Source organism: Ammospiza caudacuta, chromosome 2, assembly GCF_027887145.1.
Source record: "Ammospiza caudacuta isolate bAmmCau1 chromosome 2, bAmmCau1.pri, whole genome shotgun sequence".
Taxonomy (NCBI): Eukaryota; Metazoa; Chordata; class Aves; order Passeriformes; family Passerellidae; genus Ammospiza; species Ammospiza caudacuta.
Window position 1 is genome coordinate 46,423,898 of NC_080594.1, and position 22,400 is coordinate 46,446,297.

Below are 22,400 nucleotides of genomic sequence, written 5' to 3' on the forward strand. Positions count from 1 at the left end.
AACCAAGCACTGCCACAGGTTGTGCAGGGAGGTTGTGAAGTCTTCATCCTTGGAGACATTCAGAAGCCATCCTGACACAGTCCTGGGCAACTGGCTTTAGGCTGAACAAAGGGGTATGACCAAGTGACTTTCAGAGGTCCCTTCCCAGCTCAATAATTCTGGAATTGTGTCATTCACCATGATAGGATGCATGGTGAATGATAAGAAACCTCTGGAAGTCATTTGTGAATGATAAGGGACCTCTGGAAGTCTAATGTAGGTAATAAAATGAAAAAAAGAAATTGAAAATAAAAAGTAGACAAAGTATATACATTACATTGCATGCATTAGACAGTCTAAGATTTGGATTCTGAATTCTAACTTGGCAACATGAAAATTAGTTATCAAAATGTTTCCGTATTTTCTTTCTCTCAGTGGCTTGTGAGCTCCAACAGGATTACTTCAGTGGTTACTACAAGGTGCACAGGCCTTCAGAAGGGACACTGTTCATTCAAATCCAAACCGTTATGGCAAATTTAACTTTGGCATAACTTTGCCAACTTTGAGGCCAATATTTTTGCAGTATTTTTTCCCTAAAAGATAAATTCAGCCTCTGTATAAGTGGATGCAACTGCTATGAAGTTCAATTGTGACCCAAATGGAATTGGAGGTATTTTTATAGCTAAATTCAATCCTGTACTTTGAGAATTTTTTTTTCCTTGTGAAGATGAGGTATTTATGGGAAAGCATACTGTTATTTAGTGCTCTCAGAGTGACTGTGTATCTCTATACTTTTATACAAGTGTCATGACATATCTTTCATATTTATTCAGTAATCTAGTTTCAGAGTTACTTTAGTGCAGGTTAGCACCGAATACATACAAGCTCACGCCAATGCACAAAAGCTAAAATTCCTTTAAAAGATGCCTGTCATTTCTCAAATAATGCCTTTATCTCTGTCTGAATTTTCATATGGCACTTACTTTTGTAGCACAGTATATCATTAATTTTCTGCTTTCCTTCTGAACTTTATAGCAATGAAGAATTGCACAATGAAAAATCATCATTCACTATCATAATAATTCCCTACACTGCTAGATTTTGGTGTACATATTTTGCCTTTAGCTAGTCACATTTTTTTGACAAGAACTTCACATTTTCAATAAGCAATTTTATCTGTGGCTGTTTGGCTGTCTGGCTGAAAAAGAATATTTGTTAGAAGTGCATACTACCAGGAAGAAAACCTTCCTCTTCTCTATATCAGCACTGCTGACACTTCCTGTTAGCTGCAGACACCTAAATCAAGGCTCAAGTACTGCAAGAGAAATCTCAAAAAGAAAAGGAACATTTCAACTAAATATACCAGAACTTTTGTATATATAGTTTGTGCATGTTTGCTTCACATTGAAGTTCTGCCTGGAGCCCACTTTCCATTAAAATCCTGTTCTTTTTCTAGTAAGATAAACAAGGCATTCCTCTCTTCCAACTCTTGGTCTCCTGAACTCCTAATTCATCAAGGAAGGGAGCAAGGGGCAGTTGCTGCTGACTTGTCCCCAGGTGCTCCCAGAAACTGAGCCGTGCCTGCTTCAATTGCATCTCTTTGGTAGAAACCTTTTAGATCATCTGTCTGTTAAATCATGCTAGGCAAAAAGATCAGCCTCCCAATTCATTAAGTTCTCAGCAAGCAGGGGAGCCCCTGGAGGTGGAATTTGAACACTGTGCTACTGACAGGTTTGTGTTCATGTTGTCCATTTGACATGGAGCTGTCAGTGCTGGGTCAGGAAAAAAGCCCCAGCAGCCTTGTCAGTGGATGCACAGACAGCCATGATCTATCTGTAGAAAAGAGAATGGGCAAGAAGGGGGAAAGAATAGGATTGGGGATTTTCTTCCATGGGATTACAAGGACAGCTGATTAAAATCTGACTCTAGAGAATTCATTGCCAGCAATGAACAAGGGCAGCTGTTTTACCTTAAAGCTGCTCAGGGAAGGGTTATGGCAGCCTAAATGCAGCCAAGGAGAGAAAAACCCAATTTGTTCCACCTCCCTGTAGGCACTTCCCAGAGATATATTTAGGAAGGATTCAGTCTCACCGTGCTTTGCAGTCAGTGGGAAAAGCAAGCACCTTTCTAGGAGGGATGCTTAATCCTGCATGAGCTGAGTCACTGCCTGCTGGTACTGTCTGTCCTGTGAGTGTTAAAAAAGCACAAATAACAGGATTTCTAATGTAGGTAATAAAAGGTCAGTGCTAGCAGTTAAGTGGAACAAGCCTGGTATAAATCCCAGAGCTGGGGTCTCCTGGGAAGCCCATGATGGAGCAAGGAATTGAGATCAGCCGTGGGATTGCAAAACTGTCATCCAGATGTCTTTCATTCCTCTGTCTGAAACCAAAAGATCTGGAGGACTAATAAACAAAAATATTCTTGTGGGTAGAAAAAATTCTTATATCTCATTTATGCCCCAGGAAGGCTTCAAGGTAATGAAAATGGTGTTTACCTTGTGTCTCTTTACCTTCAAGGTAATGAAAATGGGGTTTACCTTATTACTGGTTGAAGTAAGTAGCTCAGGTCATTCAGGACAAGTGAAGTGGAGGTGGTACCAGGTCTGTCTCTGTGCAGCAGGGGTGCAAAGGGATACACCCAAAGTGATAGATGCATACTCCCATATCTGACCAGACAGCACTTCCTTTGGACAAAACCATCTTTGGATCACTCTTATTCTTACAGGAGTTTATATTTGTTGTTGTGCAGAATGTAGACCTTACTGCAAATTATGTACATTTTATTTTGCAGGTTGGTTACTGGAATGACATGGATAAACTAGTTTTGATTCAGCATGAACCTACACTTGGAAATGACACTGCAGCCATTGAGAATAGAACAGTAGTTGTCACTACAATTTTGGTAAGGTGTTTCTTTTTTTTAATGCTTATACTGGTGTGTGACACAATCTCATTTCTAGTTATGATCTAATTTAGTCTGCCAGTTCCTAGGTTGGTGGGAGGATGAGCCATATATCTTAATTATAATGACTGTCATGTCTGCACAGATTTTTTTTTTTGGTATGCATTTGATATAATGATTCACTTGAAATCAGGTTTTAAAAATTGAGTTGTGGTAACTTTTTCTTTAATTCAGTCTTTTCCATTTTTTGCTAAAATAAGTCTCAGAGATATGACTTCTTACAACCTCTAATTGATAAATCTTGACTCACAGAACAGTGGAAGAAAAGAAAAACCCAAAACCTTTAAATGACAGAATAGAACAGAGGGTATAAAATGAGATTACTGTAATACCAGTGTCCCTTTTTCTTGGTAAATTATAAACTCAATAATTGACTTTAGTAAAAGCTAAAGCTCTTAAGTGGTATGGTTCAGTCAGCCAGTCAGAACTGGATTATCTATTCTTAATTGTGGATGAAAACATGAATTTAGTAGATGCATTCCTAATGTTCATTCAGCATTTCAGTAAAATTTCCATTTTAATAAAATCAATATAGATTTGGAATTTGATTTTGCAGGATTATTGTGTTTTTAAAGAGTGGTTGCATAGGAGAATGAGTTTTTTGATTAATTTACATTTTTAATTCACAATTTTTCAAAACAATTGTTTCTTACAAATCTGTATTTAAAAAAAAAATATTTAACTTTTTTTTTTCCTCTGAAGTCAGACTTGCCCTTTATAGCTGATGTTTATCAAAGCCAAATGGCAAAGGGTGACCTTTACGTGACCACTTTTAAGATTTTACATCTCAGTTCACTGCCCTTTTCACCTGCCTCATTTAGACAAGACATGTTAACCCAATAAACTGTGTCTCAAATGGGAAGGAATATTCTGTAGGTGTTAAAAAAATAATTTTTTCTAACTCCATACAGAGTTTAAAGTAATCCAAATGAAAGCATCAAGCAATGTTCTATCTAAAAATACAGTTAATTACCAGATTTTCAGCAGTCTGTATCAGCACTTATGCGTTAATTATGTCTTAACAAATCTCCCGTTGAAGGTTGTCATTCCAGGATACAAAACAACCAAACTACCATACAAGAATTCAGAATATAACTCCTAACCAAATTGTGTAACTTTTAATTTTATTTTTGCATGGGAAATTTTAAATATATGTATCTTTTTCCTAAAAAAAAAAAAAAAAAAAAAAAAAAAGACTCGATGATGGAAAAAAATATACTTCAGTACAGTCCTCCTCTTTTCAGCCTCTGATGAAGAATCCTATTTTAAGAAATTGATCAAGGAAGAAAAGAGTCCCAAGATGCTGCGAACATTCCTAACTAAGGCTCAAGTATTAACCACCAGTCTAGTAACATTGAGCTAATTTTTCCATATGGATTACTGTTCCTCTGACTGGATGACCAGGCACTGAACCACCAAGAAAAGTTCTGTGACTAATCTGAAATGTCTAGAACAGATGATGTTAACCTTCAACTTTGCCAAGCTGAGAAGAGAACGATGTGAATTACAAGCTTTCAGTCGAAATTTTCCTCTCAAACCAATCCTGATACCTTTGACTGAAGCTCTCACACATGAATACTGTAATTTCCATAAATAGCTCCAAGCTTAGGAGAAGCGAGTAAAATATAATAAGGAAAAGTAATAGAAAAGTTTTCTGTTCACCAGAAAGGAAAAAAAAGGAAAACAAGAAAGCTTTTAAAATGTGTTATCTTGCCTGTCCTGTTTGCATTAAAGCATTTTGATGTGCATAATAAATGTTATCTTCAAAAGAACTTTTCCAATCCCTGTATTGAAGGGACTGATGGGATCGTTTGCAAAACCAAAAAGCTGAATTAGTATTCCAAAGCATGCCCTGTGTTAATGCAGCATGTCATTTTTGGATAAATGCAATTAATTGAAAGCAGCACAGCTTCTTGACCAAAAACTGTCCCCTTTCCATGTTTCAAAATCACAGTGCAAGAGAAATATATTGGAATTTGGTTTGAATAAGAATATATGGTGAATTCTGCCTTATCATGCTCATCTCCCATGTACTGCTCTGGGAGCTGCACACATGATGCTGAAGGCAGAATAGAACCATGATTCTTAATATTGGCTTGCTAGGACAATGTATTTAGCATCTGCAAGATCACACACACAAAGAAAAGAAATATTTAACTACAATAACTTTCAGACTCCTGTTATTTTTCTCTTCTTTGTTATGTTGCAAATGCCACAGAGATTTTTCACCTCTTCATTGCCCTCTTCATGTTGAAGGGAAGTTGAACCATTGTAGATGACACATTTAATTTTGGTTGCATGCATAGTTTCCAACATTAAACTGAAAAGCCTCTGCAAGCAGTGCTGTCAGACTTTTCAGTCTTCAAAGACAGATGTCATGGCAGCATAGGAAAAGTTTACAGGTTTTCAGCATGGCTCGCTTTAATTTTTGCCTAAAGCCAAATAGCACAAGTTGATTTGTCCTCTGTTTCTTCAGCTTTTATGTGTCTATGCTTACTTTGCTGTAGTGTGGCTGTATGCCTGTTGCATAGAAACTGCATTATAATGATCAGCTCTGCACCCAAAGAACTTAGTATAGTGTTTTCTACTTGGCAAAATGTTTTCTTCATTTGTAACACAGTGAGAGCAGGTAGAAGTTATTTTACAAATTTGGTTTAGGCTCTTAGCCTATCCCCATTAGCTGTGTGGTGCAGTAGCAGCCCAGAGAGAGGAGGCAGCAGGGGGCAGCTGATGTTCTTTACCAACTGCAATTTATAGCTCCTATTCTGCACCTCATGTGATGCACAGCCTCCTGCACTCTGGAAAGGATACATTTCTTACCTGTGCAGAGGCATTCCCTTTGGGGTGGGATGGTAACACCTCCAAATGCACAGTAGGCTCATTGCATGACTGGAGAAGGGATGCTCTTTGCAGCCCTGCTCTAACACTAGGGTAAAGCAAGGGACTTGTCTAGCTAAGGAGAATGATCATCTCTAATTCTGCAGGTTCAGAAATATGGTCCCAACTTGTTGAGGAAGAATCTAGGGAAGTTGGCTCAGAAGACTAATCCAAACTCTCAATACATTTCATGATAGGGCCAACTCTGCACTTAACTCTGAGACTGCAAAACTTAAAAATCACAAAATTCCTGTAAAACCAAAGCTTGACGGTGAGCTGCATCTGCATTGTGCTTACAGTTCAATATCTGAATGAGATATCCTTGGTGTTTGCAGATTAAGTTCCAAGGGCAGGATTCAGTTCACAGCCAAGTCACCTAGATGTGGATGGCTTTACAAAGGGTATTGATTCAGTTGCATTCAGTGACATTCAAGATGCTCTAGGATGCACAGCCTGTCCCCCATTTCTTACACTGGAAGGATCACCCTTGCCTGTCTCATGCTGTATATGTGACCTCTTCTTCTGGATGTTTTAGCTGGTGTATGCACTTTTCCAGGCATGTGGGATAAGTTTTTCCCCAAGATTGTAATTCCACAAAAATTTTGAAATTGATTCAGTGGCCTATAGGTGGATGCCTTATACTGAGGGTATCAGACCTATCTGTAACATGCAAGCACAAAGCACCTGCAGAACAGCACCTTGGGGTCAAGCAGGTCACCTTAGGGCATCTAAGATGATAGGCAACTTTCATTAGGTGACTGAGAATCACCATCACTGTTTTGACTGATACTCTTGATAGAGTCTTACCTCAGAAATTCTATTATAGGCTTTTTTCGCATAATAGAAAGATATTTTTTCATTAGAAACTTTATTAATTAAATTCCTCAGTAGTGTGGAGAAAAAAATGAAGTTTGTTGCATGAAAATAATAAAGACTTCAAACCGAATCCTGGACACTTTATTCAGAAGAAAAAAAAAGTAAAAGAAAAAAAACTTACCAAAAAAACCTTCCATTAACATTTACAGAAGTTTCTTTCAGAATAAAGTGTGATAATGTGTCCCACACCTGTTCTAAAAATTAGAAATTTCCTTGCACAGATATCTGCCGCTTTTACAAATTATTTTTGCAATGGTGAATATTTTGAAATCCACTTTGGAATAGGAGAACCAAGTTTAAATCTGTTTGTTATTTGGGTTAGTTACTTTGTCCGACTTCCCTTATAGTATGAATCATCAGTTGTGAGCATTTAACTGTACACATGAATTTGTGGCAATGTGGTGGAATGATCTGTTTACATCTATAAAGGTAATTGTTGCAGACATCAACTTGTATTTGCAAATGTTAAGTATTGTTATGAAATTGTGAATTATATAAGTAAAGCTTGCACCATTTCAAATATCTGTTCCGTGCTAGTCATTGGTCATTTCAATGTGGACTTTTCCGTGATTCAGTACTCCATAGAACATTCTTAAGCAGCTGAAATCTTGCAAATATTGCAATATAAAACCTCATTCATCAGTAAGTCAGAGGTGTGCTTTATATCAGTAGGTTAAAAGCTCATAGTCCAAAAATATAGTAAGCACAAAGATGGTGGGCAGAGATAATCTTTCTATTAGACAAGATGCTAAAACTGGAAACAGTTAAAAAGTAGGCCTATGTTTTCAGCTATTTCAGCTGATTTAAAAGAAGATAATACCTCTCCACAGACAACTTGCAGCTCTTGCATTTTTAGACTACCATGATTACACCATTACTACTAACTTTGAAAATACTATCGCAAGGAATCATACAAAAGAAAAAGGTCTTTTTCAGTGCCACAGATAGAAAAGAGCATCAAGATATGGCTAAGTACATGCTATTGATCAATTCAGGTATTTCATGACTTCACAGTGTGACCTTGAAAGTTTATCCGTGTAAGTTACTTGTTAGCAAAAGGTGCCTTGCAGTGTCTTTTTATTATAACAACTGAACACCTCATCAATTTGAGACACCCTCAAAGTCTGAAATGGACAGGATTTAAAACTAGGGCTACTATTTGATTTCTTTCTTTTTAAAAATAATCTTTATAAGATACTCACATGCAGTCCCACCCGCATTCCCCCATTAAATTCTATCTTGAAAATAGATATCTGATTACTTGGCAGGTAAAGTAGGCACAAGAATTAAAGAATAAAATAGGTTAGGAGGGAAAGATCAACATAGTAAGCAAATGATAGTAGGTGTTGCTGTTATCTTTAAATGTGCCATTTCACACTGGCAGATCATACTCAGTTGCTGCTCCTTTGAAAGCAGTCACAGCAAGGCATGCTACCTTACTCTGTAAGCTAATTGCATTATGAAAAATGCTCTCTGCTCTGTTTTGCTCTAAATCAGTGAGATCAGTGTGAGAAGGGGAGATGGATGGGGAAGAGAACCAATGCAGTTCCTCCAGGTATCCAACAGATCCCTGTCAGATCTTAGTGGTCTCTCAACTGCATGGGATGACCTATCCGTGTACCTACCAAGGACAGAACTGGGCCACTTCCCTTCTCAGTGTTCCCTCACACAACTCCTGGCTAGGAGGGCTGAAGTGCACTTAACCTTTAACAGAAAACTTGAGGCATCTGCCACTTGGCTTTGCTGTGCAAAAACAGTTAAAATGCTTTTTTTGAAGCAGCCCTGCCAGTGGTGGGGTGCAGGCAGAAGCACAGTGTCTGGGTTTTGGAGGAAGGAGTAAGCTGATCTGGCATACACTGTGCCTGTCTTTGAGTCCATCGCCAGAATTATCTCCTGGTGTGACTCTAGTTGCATGCCTTTGGCTGCAGATTTATGGCTGAATCAGAAGAGCTGGAAACCACTGACTCTGGCCTTTGGAAAGCAAAATTGCTTTTGAGGTACAGCAAGCAATGTAGCTGAAGCTTGTAAGGAGAGTTCACAAATGTAGGACAGTGGACAGACTTTGTTGCCCTTCTAGCAAGCAGTTGGCTAAATCACAGACAGGACAGAATCTTTTTCACCTCTGTTTATTTTAAACTTTTTTGTGGCAATAACATATGTGGAAAGGCACAGATTTTGGCTCTTCCTCTCATATGAACAAAAAGTCTTTGTGGGGGAAGAACATTTTATACACATGGCCAAAATACTTCCAAAAATCAGGAGCTTCTGCAGAGGTCAAGATCTCCCTGCTTTTCTCCCTCTCTCCCTCTAGAAGACCAGTGGTTGAGATCAACGTGATTTAAGTAGGGATAGGAATACAAGAAAAAGTGCAGGTTGCTGGTAATACTCTGCAGTTTTCCTTTGAAAATTCAAACTCCTTACAGGCAAAGGCGCTCATTGGACTGCACTCATATAATACCACCTATCCTCCCTTGTTAGACACCTAATAGAGGTTAAAAATTGTTGTTGCTTACAGATGATGTTCTTTTAGTTTCAGAGGAGCAGGCATTGCTGCACTACATATTTAAATTTATTTTTATTCTTGTGCTAATTATATCTGTAGGAAAGATGGGAATGGGATACTACCAGAATACTACCAAGGATAGTGTCAAAAGACCAACATTTTCCAGGGATAGCACAGAGAAAACTTAAGTTGCCAGTATTTTGTGATGTAAATTCAAACAAAGGGTGACCTAAATTACCTTTTATATTAGACAAATATTTCATCTGGAACTGGCTCTGAATATGAATTATGTGAAGTAATTTAAAATACCATCAGAAAGTACAGTTTTACTTAATAATTTCTAAAGTCTGAATTCACATAGAGCTAATAAGAAAATTACCTTGATATCCCAGTTGCATAATGTTCACTATTGTAATAGCATGGTTAATACAGGGAATGCAAGATCTGCTCTTCAAGACAGGTTTTACTCGTTCTCAATGGCACTCACTGTCCCAAATATTTGGTACTTCTTTTTCATACAACATGTAAAGTCACTGTCAACTTAATACCATTCTTGTCCTTGCATATCACTGAAGTCCATCCTAAAAAACCTTGCAGAATCTGCACTGTTTTATTTTAAAGGAAAGATGCATATTTCCTTGGGAGTGTATTTCTGTGTTCTCAGTAAAATGTATGTAGCCTCTTAGGAGCTATACATTCTAAACCTCAAGAAATGAAGCCACTCAGGCTCTGTATCTGAAATTACATAGGCAGTCACCCCACTATGTTAGAGGATATGCTTACTCACTGAAGTCAGAAGTCTACATTGTACCTTCATGATCTCACAGCCCTTTGCACTGTATAGGCCCAACCTCTATTCATACTTTAAATTTAGCATATACTGCACTAAGGTCTATCATTTAAAACAAAGTAAGGTTGATAATTCTTGTGAAATGTATAACCCAAATCAGTGTGAAGAGTATATCTTGCCAGAAGGATTTCTGTTCATACATTTTAATTTAAACCTGCTAATATTGTCCATGAACTTTTTATAAATTGTGTGTTATTCAGTCAGCTCATGACATGTTTGGTTTTTTTCAGACTATATTCGGTACACTTCTCCTTTACAGTTCTACTTCTTTCATTATAGGAAGCCCCATATGTTATGTTCAAGAAAAACCATGATACGTTTGAAGGGAATGACAAGTTTGAAGGATACTGTGTAGATCTGGCATCAGAAATTGCAAAACATATTGGTATCAAGTACAAAATTGCCATTGTTCCTGATGGAAAATATGGAGCAAGGGATCCAGAGACAAAAATCTGGAATGGGATGGTGGGAGAACTTGTTTATGGGGTAAGCATACCAATTTTTGAAGCAGGATTTAATTTATCATAGTATAAGTCATAAAATAGGAAGTATATGTGCATTTTATTTAATCTTGGGGTCACAGAAAAGAAACATCATCTTGTTTCAGGTCTGTGAGTTATCACTCATTTTCAAAATTTAATAGTTTCATCCAAGTTCTACAATTTATTCAATTAGTACCATGAAACATTAGAACATCCATAGTTTGTATATCCCTTAAAAATTCATTAATGTTAGAGACCATCTATTCTTGACACACCGTAAAACTTGGTTGGGAAGAATATCACTCATTAATTAATTTTCATGGAATGGTGGACAGATCTTTTTAAAAAGATGGGATTCTTTGTCTAGTTTGATAAATGAAAAATCCACCATCATATATATTAAACATAGGTATTAAACCACTACAGACAAGTACATAATTAGGCAATTCAAAATGAAGACAGACTTTTAAGATGACCATCAATTATAAAATTTAAGATCAAACCAGGTAAGTTTAACAACTGAGAACATTATGTTATAGAGTGCTCTGGAGAAGGATTCTTCAGAATACCATAATAGTTAGCAATTCTGTTGACACATAAAGTTCCAATATTTAACATAAAATAGCTCCAACTGACCTAAATAAATATTTTCAGTATCTGGTATTACCAAAAGTAGGAAAACTCAGAGCTGAGCTTGCTGATGACTATAGTTGCTAGTATCTGCACTGAGAACTGTTCAGAATTCTTAGAGAAATCTTTAATTTCAGTGTTGGAATAATAAAAAAAAATCCTCAAACTACTCAGATGTCAATATTTCCACCCATGAATTCATAACATGCCTCAACCTCCTCATAAAAAATTCCTGCATACCAGTTGAACCATCCCCATTTTCACAATTCCATTGGCAGGTCAGGCCATACATTGCAAAGGCCTCGTAGCTTTTGTAGCAGCTCCATTTCAGTTCCCTTCTGCTAGTTTAGCATAGCTGATAAATTCTCCATTAGCATCAGTTCAAGGGACTCTGCAGAATGAAACAGTCTCTGTACTGTAGGAGTGTGGGAAATGTTGCCCCAGAATTTCAGTGATCTCCCTTCCCCATTGGCATGGAAAGGTTATATCAGGTTCCCAAAATTCTCCATGTTCTTTGAAGTTCGTGAAGGAGCCAACTTCAATTTTGGAGCAAACCCATGGACATCAATGGCCAAGCAATATTTCATACTAGAATGTTTTTTTCGATTATCCAAGAAATGTTACTATTTAGGAGAAATCTCTTTTGTTCATATGTCCTGTTTCAGTGGCCTATCATCTAGTTGAAAATTATAGAGGAAACTTGATATTACACTTTCATTTTCTGTTTGTATGGGGTATTCTTTCCTTTGTTTTATCTTAAAAAAATTTGCCTCATCAATCCTAAATTGCCCTAGAACTAGACTGAAATAAAAAGTGTTGTAAGGAAGCTCACACAGATGTGCCAACACCTACAGCTTTTAACAGAGCTGAAAGCTGTACAGTTCACAGGCATGAGGAACCTGTTGCAAATTACCCACATGAAGAAGGCCAACCCAGAATACTAGGCCAACATTTCATTTTTTGTAATGGAAAAGAGTGAGGAGGAGACTTTTTCCAGCTATCTGTTTCGGATGTCCACAGTCTTTGCAATTCTGGGACTAGGCCCTGGGAATGAGCTGCAGCAAAGCTCTTGGAGCTGCTTTTTTACTGAAGTCAGCTGCTGCCCAGGACATTCACTGCACTGTCATAAGGCTCCCTGAGGCTGTATCGATCCTGATGTATCAGTGGCACCAGGGAATGTCCCTGGGCTTCAGAATTCACCTGATTAATCTGCTAAATTTCAAGCATGGTCTCCAGTACATTTTTGGCCCATAATTACTGTCCAAAACAATTCCTGAGCCCTGCTGGACACCAGGATAGAGCAGACACCTTTCCCTACAAGCAGCTCGAACGAGGCCACGCAGGTTGAGAGGTCGGGTGACTTTGATGGCAGCGACGCGGCCTGTCCAGTGCCGCTGGGCCTTAAGGCCAAGAGCTACACCGGGCATGCTTAGTGTACTTCTACATGTGTAGCTTTAAAGGAAATTGTTCTTTCTGCTACTTACAAAGTTTTCTGCTAAGGATTTCCACAGGGAATCCATCAAGAGCATGCTCCCTGCAAATTCCTTGAGTCCTTGCCAGGCAATTTACAGAGCATCAGGTTCCCAGGCCTAGGAGAAAACAGAAAAATCAGTCAGGCAGAGACTTTGCTGCAAAGCTCTGCTAGAAGAAGAGTATGTTCATCTTCTCTGATAGATCCCCTAATCATAAACACAAATAGTATGAGTAGTTGGCTGTATTTCAAGCAAGGCTTTTTATTTGCAGCCAGGACTGGGAGAGAATTTGCAACGGAATTAGCAAGTTGACGAGATGATCTGTTTGGGAAACATTTTAGAGCTTTTAATTCCCAACCATGTTAATGGATTAACAGACAGTTTTGCTCTGGCTGGTGAGATTGGACTCTTTTCTATACAACACAAAAGATTCCTCTGCTCTCTTGCTCTTACCCTCCTACCCCAAAGCCCCTTGGCCCTATCCTTACTACTGAGAATTTTATTCCATGTTCCTTTAAGACCTGTATGCACCAGAGGTTGTTCTGGTACCTGGACACTCCTGAGCTGCACAGAGCAGGGTAGTCATTTCCTTGAACCCTATGGCTGATTTTTCCATCATGTCCCATATAAAATGCTGTGGGGTACAGTTTTGCTAAGATTGTACAGAATGTCACGTGGGGATGGTTGCTTCTTTTCCTCTTTTGATTTTAGCACATTATTAAAAACTATGAGAAAATTTTGGTCATTTGTCCCTGATGAATCCACATGCATGCACTGGGCCATGGGGATTCTGTTTGCCTGGATATCTAGCTCACAGAAGAAATGCTGGCTGGGGATGAAATGCCATTAAGCACATGTAACAGGTGTTTCCAAATTCACCAGCAGTCAGCTCCAATTAAATATTCATTCTCCTGACACAGAATGCTTTTCTTTCACTGCTTAACACAAAAGGTCACAACTCATTTCTGTTTGAAATCTCAGAAGCCGTGAGCTTCTGAGATTAAAATCTGTTTCTGCATGATTTTTTTCTCAGATAGTATTTCTACCTTCACAATACATGTACCAAGCATAAATTTTATTCTCAACATTATAATAATTATATATTCTGGAAAAGAAAATGTCTCTCTCCATCAGAATCAATCTTGTCTCTTTCTGTAATATTGGAAGGATCCAGAATGCATCTGTACTTGGTAATGGTGGAGCCTTGATTGAAATGCTGTTACAGATGCAGTTATTAAACTGTGAAGTATCATTAGTCTCTGTCAAAACAGATTTCAATGGCAACAAAATCATTAATTGTTTTTGCACCATAGTTATATTATTAATCATTTAAATCCATAATTATATGGTGTATGTTAACTGGGCAAAGCACATAATTATCATGCACAGCTATTTTCATTATTTAGCTTTTGGAATAAAGAGTTTATGTAGGCTTTACATGGCACACAATAGTCATACAAAAATAATAATATGATCAGTCTGGGGCGCTGTCGTTTCTCCAGTTTTTTGGCGTTTAATTATGACCGAGCTATATATTTTCCTTTTAGATTTCTTGGCATAAAATTGATTTATCTAAATTATGAATTATCTGATACTAGATCACTGTTGTAAAAAAATGGGTTAAGTTCCTGTTTCTCCTCTTTAACTCCTTCAAGGTCTGTAGGCAGCAGTTTTGATCATGTTCGTCCTGCATACCCTATTTAAGCATTTAAATTTCGTATGATAAATCCTCTCCAGTATTTCACATATAATATGCAATGTACTAAGTAGGTATTCAAAACCTCCTCAATTCACACTAACTTGGGGAAGTCACTTTTCCAGCTCACACTGTGAAAACTAACAACCCCCAGGAATCTGTTTTAACCCCAGTTGAAATCTGCAGACACAAAAAAAACCCCTGTTAGCCAACACCTTTGAAGACCAGTGACTAGGTCTGTCATTTACACTGTGTTAATGAAGATACCACTATATGACAAACACAGAGAGGATTGGCAGGAATAGATTACAGTTGCCATGAGTCTTTTTCTTAATCAAAGGACTCCACATTAGGCATTCGCAATAATTAAAACTCAGAAATACAAAAGATGTTGACTTTAAAGAAGGAAACCATTCTTCTGGAGAAAAGCTACTTATGAGTAAGATGAAAAAAAAATGCAGAAAAGCCAGTAGCTCAAACCATCCTGCAGTCTTTGGACTACAGAAATTAAGTTTACTTTCTAATTTTCAGGTTAGTTGAAATATTGATATTAATATTTTTATATTTTAGACATGTTACCCTTCTCAAAGAATAGCTGTTTTCATAAAACATCTGTTTCACCCTGATTTAGATAATCACAAGGGATTAAGAAGCCAAATTTTTAAAAAATGCCTTGTATAACAAAATGTAAATTAAAATTAAGAGGATTAGCAGTGATATCATAATGTTTACCTGAGACATTAGCACCAGAGTTAATTTCTGATACCTTTGCAAAATTATGATTTCAGATGCATTGCTTAAAATGTAATATCTTTAAATAAAATTTTGGAAAGTGTATACATCACAGATATTTCAGAATGACAGATATAATCTGATGATTAATATACAGCCATCTTAATACAAATGTGCATTTTTGGGCCACTGAATGAGTCAATTCTTTTGAATTATTTACAATTGCAAAGCTCTCAAAATAGGTTTAATTTTTAACCACCCAATATTGGTTGAAAATAAAGCTTATATATGGCTTGATATGAATTAGCACATAAAATAGAAACCACAAATTAATTTAAATGCATTTACCTGTTTCAAAGTTGTAACATGACAAATAAGCTCCTTTTCAATATTTTCTTTGGCACACGAGCTATTTACTTAACACTGGATTAAACTATTTGAGCACATCCTTATTTTTCAGCATGTTTTAACTTCATTGAAACCACAAAGTGTTCACAAAATACAGTTACTCTCCTGAGCCCATAAGCTGTATAGAAGTCCACACTGGTCACAGAACACAGGCTCTGCTCTGTGGCTGTACCTAGGCACAGCACTATGGTGATGAGCAGGACACAGGCTTCAGCAGCTCTTGCATCTGTTCCCCTCTCAGGGATGCATCCTTTGCCCCAAAGTCCCCACACAATTCCCATCTGAAGCCCTGCTGCACTGACAGCTTTAGTGTAAAAGGCAAGGCTAGGCAAGGAACAAACCTTAATGTAGTGTAGCATCCCTAAAGAGAAGAGCAATGCATTAGCTTAGCTCCAATATTTTATGGTGCATACAGACATCATTGTTAGCAGCCATGATCACCGCCATCAATAACAATTCATTCAAGATTGGCATCGTCATCCAAAAAACAGATTAGAAATACATTTAAAAAATATTGCTGACACTAGTGGGAATGGATTCAGCACACATTTTATCCTTTTAGCTCATAATTTTGCACACCTATTTCCTGTATACTTGCCATTTTTTGCTGTTTAAAATCTAATTCAATCTTATTAGGCTATATGTCCCTTGAGACAGCTCTGTGCAGTTTGGTGAAATCACAGCAACAGTTAACCACTTTAGCAGCCTCATGCCATTTGGAGCTTTTTTGAGTCTATGAACTGCTTTACCTCAAAATATTATTATGTCTTACCAAAATACAGCAATTAAAAAGTCTCTATACATTCAGTGACAATAAGGTCATTCTCATTTGCCATTCTTTCTTGAATTCCTTTATTTAAATCTAAATTAATGCCCAAAATGATCTTCCTATACTGCTGCTCACCTCTGTAAGATTTGCAGAAAAATTAAGTATTTGTATAATTCTGTAAAATAAAAACCTGCAATGTGTATGTTTTACTGAAATCATATTGAGTAAATGCAGTGTGATAGAAAGAGAAAAATGCTACAAAGAGCGTTTAAGCCATGGTGTCCTGCTGATGTTAATAACATACCTTTGGAATTAGCTGCTTACCAAGTGTATAAGCACACATCAATTAATCTATACATCTATATTTCTTTTTTCTTTATAGAAAGCAGAGATTGCTGTTGCGCCTCTGACCATCACTTTGGTACGAGAAGAGGTCATTGATTTTTCTAAGCCTTTTATGAGTTTGGGGATATCCATTATGATCAAAAAGCCCCAGAAATCTAAACCAGGAGTGTTTTCCTTCTTGGACCCTTTGGCGTATGAGATCTGGATGTGCATAGTCTTTGCCTACATTGGTGTCAGTGTGGTCCTGTTCCTAGTTAGCAGGTTTAGTCCATATGAGTGGCACACAGAAGAACCAGAGGATGGGAAAGAAGGACCCAGTGACCAGCCTCCCAATGAGTTTGGCATATTCAACAGCCTCTGGTTTTCCCTGGGTGCCTTTATGCAACAAGGATGTGATATTTCCCCAAGGTTTGTGTCAAATCTTTTTACATTTGCATTTTGTCTTCAACACTGAAGCATAAAACCTTCTTTCATTAATTTTCCTGGCAGTGTTTTGAAGTCCATTCTTCAACCTTTTCTTTTTCTTTTTTTTTTCTTTTTATTTTTTAATAGCCATGATAAGAGCAACAGATAGTCTACTTGAAATTTCAGTCATTACTATTATTTTCCCAGTGTCAATGTGCATAAACCCCAAATAGCTGTCAGAAACAGCAGGTTCACACAGGGGAAATTCCACTGGGTTGACTTCTAAAGAACTGTGTTGTTGTTAAATTAGTTCCATTGTGTTGCAACCATGAAATGCATGCACACAGTTGTGCTGAATATCTGCCTTGCATCAAGAAATGTCCCACTTCTGTTTCAAGTTCTACAGTGCTGCTTCACAAATACTGCTGTCTGTGAGAGACAATATTTGATTGTTTCTGAGAAGCCACTATGTGTTGCTTTTACAGCAACAGAGGACATGCTTCAGATCTACTACATGTTTAGTTCTACAGTACATGATTAGTCCTATAATATATGATAATCTAGTAAATGATTAGTGTAATATATGCAGTCCTGAATTTCTCAACATTTTATGAAGTTAGTGGGCAGTAACTAAACTTTTTAATTAAATATTATGACCCAGTCTTTCAAAATTAAAGGCTTCATTTTAGCCATTTGCAGTGAAATTTTGAATGTTCAGCATTGGCCTAATCCTTCTATTATTGAAGTTAGTAATAAAACTGGTGCTAATTAAGCGTGGATGTGCCTTGCTCCTCAACAACCTTCTCATCAAATTGCAGGTATTGAAAAGGAAAATACAAGTTTTTATTTAACAGAAATATCTTTTCTATCAAAAAATTCTTGCTTCCTAAAGAAGAAAAATGTGAATATTCAATGAATGATTGCAGTGGCTTGTGGAATTTTTGAGAAGTTTGGGTGACAGGAATATGTTAATCCTAAAACCAACATAATCCATATGCAAAGCCTTTTGCATTTTTTTTAAAGAGGAAACAGAGAAAGCTACTGATTTTCAGCTACCATGCTTTACTTTTGTCTCCAAAAGAGATTACCAACCCAGTATCTTTTGACACTTTTTTCCTATTTTTAGGCATGTCCTGAAATAATAGGAACACTGAGATTACTGTCCAAGAGGATTTAAACTTCTGTGTATGTGTGATACACATTGGTACAGTGGACTACACTGTAGACATTAAGTTTCTAAGAGTAGAAGCATCTATTAATATTTAAAATGCAAATGACCTTCCTCCCATTGATTGTTGCTTAATGACAAATGTTCAGCAATAATGGTGCCTTCACTCTCTCTCTCTCTCTCTCTCTCTCACTTTTCGTGGCTCAAGAGACAGGAAAATGTGCATTATCTTATTCATGTTTAGATCCCTCTCAGGTCGCATTGTCGGAGGTGTCTGGTGGTTCTTCACGCTCATCATTATTTCATCCTACACTGCTAACCTCGCTGCTTTCTTGACTGTTGAGAGAATGGTCTCCCCCATAGAGAGTGCAGAAGACCTTGCCAAACAAACCGAAATTGCTTACGGGACACTGGACTCAGGGTCAACCAAAGAGTTCTTCAGAGTAAGTTGGCACGTCCATTAGAGCAGCTATCCCTATCAACCACTCTTTTAAGATGCTTGGAAATGTGAAATAATGTGACTTTGCAATTATATGCAGTATGGTTTTGTAACTCCTGAAATGCTTTAGCTACATTTTTACCCCCACAAGACCATTTGTTGGAGTTTTCAGTTTTTTAATCTGTGGAAAGCTTATTGATCCTGTCAAAAAAAAAAAAAAAGGAGATGCAAAAGAGATGCCTGGGAGGATACTGAAGCAAGTGATAATTAAAGCAGCATTGCACTATTGATTCATGTGAAGCTACAGTACTGAAGTGATGTGCAGCATTGAAACCCTATGATGGTAAAGTGGAGTCTTGCAGGTTTTGTTTCTGCTTATGGATTTGGCTGCGTGCATTTTCCTTTAGGGTCTTGGGTGGTGGGTAGGAAATGCGTTTTTTAATTTTCTGACTTTCAGACGGATAATAAAGAGAAAATTTAACTCGAGGGGATGTGGTTGGAGCATTAGGAAACAGGATAAATAGCCATTCATATGCCTGCGCTGTCTCTATTGATTACTTCATTGTCATTTGCTTTCCTGCATTAGTGTGGTTGGTATGTAATCCTCATCATTTGCCAGCTGGAAAGCAGGGAGCTTGGACACATCACAGGCAGCACATAATAAACAGTCCTTCCTGCTTTATTTCATTACTCCAGCAGATGAAAGTTAAGCTCAGCTGACCGAAGTGAGTTTAGTGTTTAAACGCAGCTCTGAATAAATGCTGTGAGCCAGTAACCTTTCCTTGAAAATTTCACAGCTAATTAGGTCATTATTTAGCTGAAATGTGAAGATTAAGGGATTTTTAGAGGTCAGGAAGATGGAATGAAAATTTCTTCTAATTGCCTAATTGAAAGGAATTCTGTTAGATACTCACACGCACCTTCACTGTTTTCAATTTGGCCAAACTGAACTCAGTAAACCATTAAGAAAATTTTCAGTGCCATTTGGAAACTGTAGACAATATCCATTCAAAGACAGTGTCTCAAGTGAAATAACCTTTTTATTGCAACAACTATCCCCATAGAAGTGTTTGTAAATCTGTTCTATTAGCTGCAGAAAGATGATTTATAAGATATAGATTTCACTTAACAAGCGCAGTGATTGGACCTTCACATCATGAAACTGCTCAAGGAGTTCAGTTTAACCCAGTTTTCTAGATTTCTTCTGTAGACACTGGAGAAGGAAAAGCAGCCCTGTGCATCCTGTGTGAGATGTGTGTGTTATGACGATATAAAGCACACATTTAAGTACCTGCCTCTTTACTTGAACTCTAGAAGGATCCAGCTGAAATGGTTATGGTGCTTGGTACCTCGACTGTTCACTAAAAGGTTTCTAACTAACCCTGTCTTACTGGTTTTTTTAATGAGTACAGTCCCTCCTACCAATTGTTTATATTCACCTATGTTTCTCCCATAAACACATTTTTAGTTCTTTTTGTGGAAAGTTAGATATTTTATTCTTGGAACTCAAGTTTCAGTCCATCCTAAGTTGAGGTGGTAACCACAATATATGGGTACAAATAGATAGTTCTACTAGAATGAAACTGTGATGATACTTAAAAACATGATGCTGATGGTCAGGCAGATTTATGTAACTTTGCATTTATTAATTTGTTGCATTTTTAAGAGTACCTAGTGCTTGCAAATTTGTTAGGCGATAGTATGCAAAAATTAATTCCCAAAGAAATAGTAAAGAATGAAGGACTGGAATTGTTTTCTCAAGACTTTCAAAATACGTATACAAGCCATTGTATTGAAGTAATGAGATCAGATATTTTGATGTAGAAACACTATTGGTGATAAAAATTTCATGGTTCTTTTAAATCATCATGTAAACACAGAAACTCTTTCAATATTTTATGCAAGTTCTCATTTTAAAGAGAAGATACTACGATGGAGTGAAGTGTCTAAGGTGACAGCCCTTTTTTCACTTCAGTCTTAAAGGGCTAAGAGAAAAAAGAAGGAAAATCAATGTTGCTCTTTTTATTTTTTCTTTTCTTTCAAAATACAAAGGGAAACTTTAAAATTAACTACAAATACTATTGCATATGCAAAATATGAAGCTTAATGAAAATTTAAACTGTGTTGATCACTTTCTTTAAAATGGTGCAGTTGAGGCCCTGCGTTCAAATGATTTCTAGTCTCTCTCACAATATAGTGATTCTTAATGATACTTTATGTACTATTTCTAAAGATATTTTTCACAAAACAGGGAGAAAGATAAAATATCAACAGACAATATTTACGTAAAAGCTGTTTTCAAAATACATAAATTAAGACCTAGCCTGAAACAATAGTACAAGAAGATTGTGTGCCAAGTCAAACATTTTGTGTGTTTGGAAGCAATTCACTTCTTGGTATTAGAATCATGTGTAACTTTTCTGTCAGTGGTGATTATGTGGCTGAAGATGAGCCTTCAGGACATTTTCTCATCATTTTGTCATTTCTGATCAAAATGTCAGAAACACCTCTTCAGCCTGTTTTAAATCTGAATTGAAAGCAGAAAAGGGAAAATCATTTTAAAGCCAACATAAAGAAAAAGAGGAACTTTGATACTGTTAGCTGTTATATACTCCTGTTTCCTGGTGTACATGCAGTCAGAGTTGTATTTTCCAGGCAAACTGCTCAAGAGGGAAAGTAGTTAGCTTTAGCAGTTCTACTCAGAAAAGCCCGAAATTAAAATTATCCCAGCTGGGCTGACTGCAGGGAAAGCTGCAATGTTTTCTCATATGATAATAAAAAATACTTGTTAGTTCATTCTTCAGTTTTCACTCTGAGTTGACATGTAGAAATTGAATGCAAGCAAATGAAAGTTTGGGAGAAGAAAATGCTAGAGAGCAGATACTTTGTTAGACTTTCCATATTTTTATATTTTCATAGGCAAAGGAGACTAGATGCTAAAAGAAAAAAATAATTAAATGCAGCCTTTTCCAATTGATGTAGAGCAGTGTTTCCTGTTACTAATCAAGCTGTTTTATGTGCTGCATAAAGTTATAAATGAAAGTGACCTATTATATGGTTCCTTTATAAAGAAATAGATGTAATGGATGTTAAGATGAGAGAAATGTTTGGAAGTGAAGGCAGACAAAGGCAAGAAAATACTCTTGAAATTATGACTGATTTATTACTACACTCTTCCATTTTTTTCTTTCTGCAAATTTAAATCCATGTAATTACATCTGTGTAAAGCAAAAATAATGCATTGGTGGCTTAGTTTATGCTCTGCTCCCAGCCACTATTATGTAAATATAAAATAGCTGTGACTGTAGTGAAAAGAAAGGGTGACAAGTCAGGATGTGATTATGGACATACACAGCTGTTTTTGATTCAGATGTTATTATATTTGACAGAAAGATAAAATTATGCATTCAGACAAACTAAAAAAGGAAAGCATAATTTATGATGTTCTGCTATATGGCATTTTTATTGAACAGTTTTAGTTAAATGCCAATTATTTTCAGGATAGACTTAGGTCCCTTGCAAATTATTTTCTAAGTAATAGTACAGTCATTCAGTAATTGGTAAAAAGAAGTGCTTCAGGGAAATTACTCTCAGATATAAAAAAGGCTCAGTTCCAGGCTTCTTAAAGCCATTTTTTATTTGTATAATACTAAGATCATAGGATTTAGTATTTGTTTAAACAATCTGAGGCCCTTTGTTCTGGGGCTTTTGAATAATGAATATTTTCCTGGAGTGCTCAGTACAGTGTAGGAACAGGCTCATAGACCAAAACTTGCTTAGCTAGAAACTCCTCTTGACTCAAATAAAA

At 36.9% G+C, this 22,400-nt stretch overlaps 1 protein-coding gene across 6 annotated transcripts in view; it reads left to right on the forward strand.

Annotated features, from left to right (window-relative positions):
* GRIA4 (glutamate ionotropic receptor AMPA type subunit 4) overlaps window positions 1-22,400 on the forward strand; it is a 215,653-nt gene that overhangs the window by 148,820 nt on the left and 44,433 nt on the right. For 5 of the 6 annotated variants that reach the window (XR_009274416.1, XM_058800332.1, XM_058800331.1 and 2 more), the window contains exons 9-12: window positions 2,770-2,880; window positions 10,326-10,532; window positions 16,618-16,988; window positions 18,398-18,596. Coding sequence is in view for 5 of the 6 variants with exons in the window: in XM_058800332.1 (XP_058656315.1) it covers window positions 2,770-2,880; window positions 10,326-10,532; window positions 16,618-16,988; window positions 18,398-18,596 (888 nt within the window). In the remaining variant the exon portion in view is untranslated. Of the gene's footprint in view, window positions 1-2,769; window positions 2,881-4,184; window positions 7,193-10,325; window positions 10,533-16,617; window positions 16,989-18,397; window positions 18,597-22,400 lie in introns of those variants that run through there. The other variant, XM_058800335.1, reaches the window with a different exon arrangement.